Source organism: Caenorhabditis briggsae (genome assembly GCF_000004555.2).
Source record: "Caenorhabditis briggsae complete genome, chrII, whole genome shotgun sequence".
NCBI classification, from domain to species: Eukaryota; Metazoa; Nematoda; class Chromadorea; order Rhabditida; family Rhabditidae; genus Caenorhabditis; species Caenorhabditis briggsae.
This window is the reverse complement of record NC_013486.2, coordinates 15,477,012-15,480,291: the sequence shown is the minus strand read 5'-3', so window position 1 is coordinate 15,480,291 and position 3,280 is coordinate 15,477,012. Positions and strand designations below refer to the sequence as shown.

Genomic DNA, 3,280 nt, shown 5'->3' with positions numbered 1-3,280 from the left:
ATATTCTTCCGGTGTGTTTTTAGGTCATTTTACCATAGTGGCCTAGAAAACTCCAGCTGGCAAAAGTTAGGCCACCGCTTCAAAATGACCTAGAAAACTCATATTTGACCAAAATGGATGAATTCTTATGATTTCTGGGTCAAAATGATTCGAAATTTCGCGATTTTTCCACATTTTAAGTCACATTTCTCGACTTTCTAGCTCAAATTTTCAGTTTTGTGAGCTCAAAATGCTCCAAATCGCTGCCCGTACCTTTGCCACCAGCCTCCTGTCCCAACTGATTTAACGACAACGAACTGATGCTCATCGACGGTTTCTCATAGTTGAATTCGAGTCGAATTTGCACTTCTCCCCGATACTTCTCATCTGAATTCTTCTTTTTCAACCGCAGCCAATTCGTTTGTCCGTGGAGCAGCTTTGCATTCTCCAGCTCCAGTTCACACCGTCCGATGAGCTCGCCGGAGCCCAGTTTCGATTTCGAGTGCACCGAGACGACGACGGCGTTGAATTTGTCGGAGAGTTTGCTGGAAGAGTACGGTAATTAAGGCTGAGCAATCAATTTAGGCCTGCTTTAGGCCAATTTAGGACCATTTTAGGCTAATTTAAGACCGTCTTAGGCCGATTCAAGATCATTTTAGGCCAATTTAGTACCATTATAGGCCGATTTAGGACCGTTTCAGGTCAATTTAGGACCGATTTTGGGCCATTCTAGTCCGATTTTAGGCTTTTACAGACTATTTTAGTCATTTTAGACCAATTTTAGGCCCACTTCAGGCCAGTTCAGGCTCGTTTTAGGTCAATTTAGGACCGTTTTAGGCCATTTCAGGCCTGTTTTAGACCAATTTTCGGTCATTTTTCTCGATTTTTAGGTCATTTTTCATGATTTTCAGCCCATTTCCATCCACTCACAATTCACAAACTTCATCCCACCGACAGTCACCCTCCGTGTGCATGGCTTCCGTTGCGCATCGACTTCTCAGCGATCCTTTTCCTTGAAGGGTTACTGTAGCAAATGCCTCCAGGCTCGTCTTGTTCTTCATGTAGAGCCCGCGAGCGGCGGTGACTGGAAATTGGGTCATTTTCTGTCAAAAATAGGTCATTTTCAGCCAAAAATAGTTCATTTTCAGCCAAAAATAGGTCATTTTCAGCCAAAAGTAGGTCATTTTCAGCCAAAAATAGGTCATTTTCCGTCGATTTTCTTCGAATTTTCAATATTTCAGCCGTTTTTGGCTGAAATTTGTAACTCTTACTATGTGCTAGCATCGTATTCGGCTCCATTTTGACGTCTTCTGATGGTTGGTTCTGAACTACTGGTGGTTGGTGTTCTTTCTTCTTCTTTTTATCCGTTCCCGCCTTGATCCGTTTATTGCCTGGAAGTCGAATTTTCGAGGAGTACCGTAGGCGAAACAATTGAAATTTTGGAAAACAATAATCTTGGATTACTGTAGGCAAAATTGAAAAATTTCAAGGATTACTGTAGTCACAAAAATCGAAAAAAAATGGGGATTACTGTAGGCGACAATTGTGGCAAAAAGACTCTAGGATTACTGTAGTCTAAACTGAAAAAAAAAACCAAAAAAGGTGAATTACTGTAAAAGGTTGAGGAATACTGTAGGAGAAAAAACTGATAACGGGGGGAGGGTTACTGTAGAAAATTGAGGATTACTGTAGGGGCAAAAAAAAAAAATTTTACTTTGAAAAATCAAAATTCAAGGATTACTGTAACCGAAAACTAAGGTTATTGTAGGCCAAATTAAAGGATTACTATAGAAAGAAAAATCGGGAAAAGGGGGGATTACTGCAGCCAAAAATTTGACACATTTAGAACGTTCGAGGGATTACTGTGTCCAGAAAAAAAAACCAAATTTCGAGCATTTCAAACCCAAAATTGGTTTTAAAAATGGCTAAAATTTTCGAAGAATTACAGCCGAAAAATCCAAAAAAAACCCACTACAAAAGCCGAAAAAATATCCAAAAATCCATTGAAAAATCGTCATTTTTTGAGTGCGATAAAGTGAGAGAGAGAGAGAGTGAGAGACGCAGAGAAAAAAAGACAAAAACAGAGAAATAGTGTTCAAAGATATTCAAATCTGGCGCCAACCAGTCATCATCGCAAAACTTATATGTGGATCGTCCCAAAAAAAAAACCGATCAAAAATCGATTTTTTTGGGTTGATTCACATAAGGTTACGGTTATAAAAAATCAATGAAAATCGATTGGAAAAAAGAAAGAATAACAAGATTTTTCGTCCAAAAAAAAACAGCAAAAAATCGCCAAAAAATCATCAAAAATCAAAAAAAATGGGATGGAAAAGATTCCAGAAAAATCCCAAAAATTCAGAATTTTTTCAAAATTTTGAGGGGAAAATTGGGATGAAAAAATAGGGAAATAACAGTAAAAAGGTCAACAAAATAATGAAATTTTGGGTCAAAAATAGCTGAAAAGACCCGAAAAATCGCTGAAAAATCTGGAATTTTCAGCTAAAAATAGCCAATTTCCAGCTAAAAATAGGTCATTTTCAGCCAAAAATAGGTCATTTTCAGCCAAAAGTAGGTCATTTTCAGCCAAAAATAGGTCATTTTCAACTAAAAATAGGTCATTTTCAGCCAAAAATAAGTCATTTTCAGTCAAAAATGAGTCATTTTCAGTTTAAAAAAAAAGGGAAAATAGGTGAATATGGGGATGAAAAAAGGGAAATAACAATAAAAAAAATGGAGTTAACAGAGATGAAATTTTGGGCTGAAAATAGCTGAAAATGGTCCAAAAATTCGAAAAATTCAAGTTTAGCTCGAAAAATCTGGAACTTTCAGTCAACTTTCAGATGATTTTCAGCCATTTTCCAGAGCCCGAAATTTCAATTTTTAAAATTATCAAAAATTTGAGAAAAAGGAAAAATCCAGCAGATGTGTGTAGAGGAGTAATTGGGTGGTTCCAGAAGAGAATCTGAAAATGAAAAATTGAATTTTCACAAAAATTTTTGAAAAATTGCTTAAAAATCCAAAATTTTGAGGTTTTCAAAGGAACATTTTCTAGACTTTCAGACTTAAAAATCTGCAATTTTCAGCTCAACATCCGCATTTTTTGGATTTTATGGAATATCAAAAAATGACGCCACTATATTTTTGGGGGGGTTTTCAAGGTACTATGATTCATCAGAGGAGCTCTAAAGAGAGAGAGAGAGAGAGAGAGAGAGAGAGAGATTTAGAGAAAAATAAGGGAAAACAAATAGACAAAAAAAACAGTTCAAACACCAAGATCAACAAGAGAGTAAAACATTTT

General features: G+C 36.5%; 1 protein-coding gene across 1 annotated transcript in view; it reads right to left on the bottom strand.

Annotated features, from left to right (window-relative positions):
• CBG23567 overlaps nt 1-1,997 on the bottom strand; it is a gene marked incomplete at both ends in the record, with an annotated part of 8,002 nt that extends 6,005 nt beyond the window's left edge. The window contains 4 exons of the mRNA XM_045243130.1: nt 253-524; nt 910-1,063; nt 1,251-1,370; nt 1,952-1,997. Of these exons, the coding sequence (XP_045091112.1) occupies nt 253-524; nt 910-1,063; nt 1,251-1,370; nt 1,952-1,997 (592 nt within the window). The remainder of the gene's footprint in view (nt 1-252; nt 525-909; nt 1,064-1,250; nt 1,371-1,951) is intronic.
• Nucleotides 1,998-3,280: the final 1,283 nt, after the last annotated feature.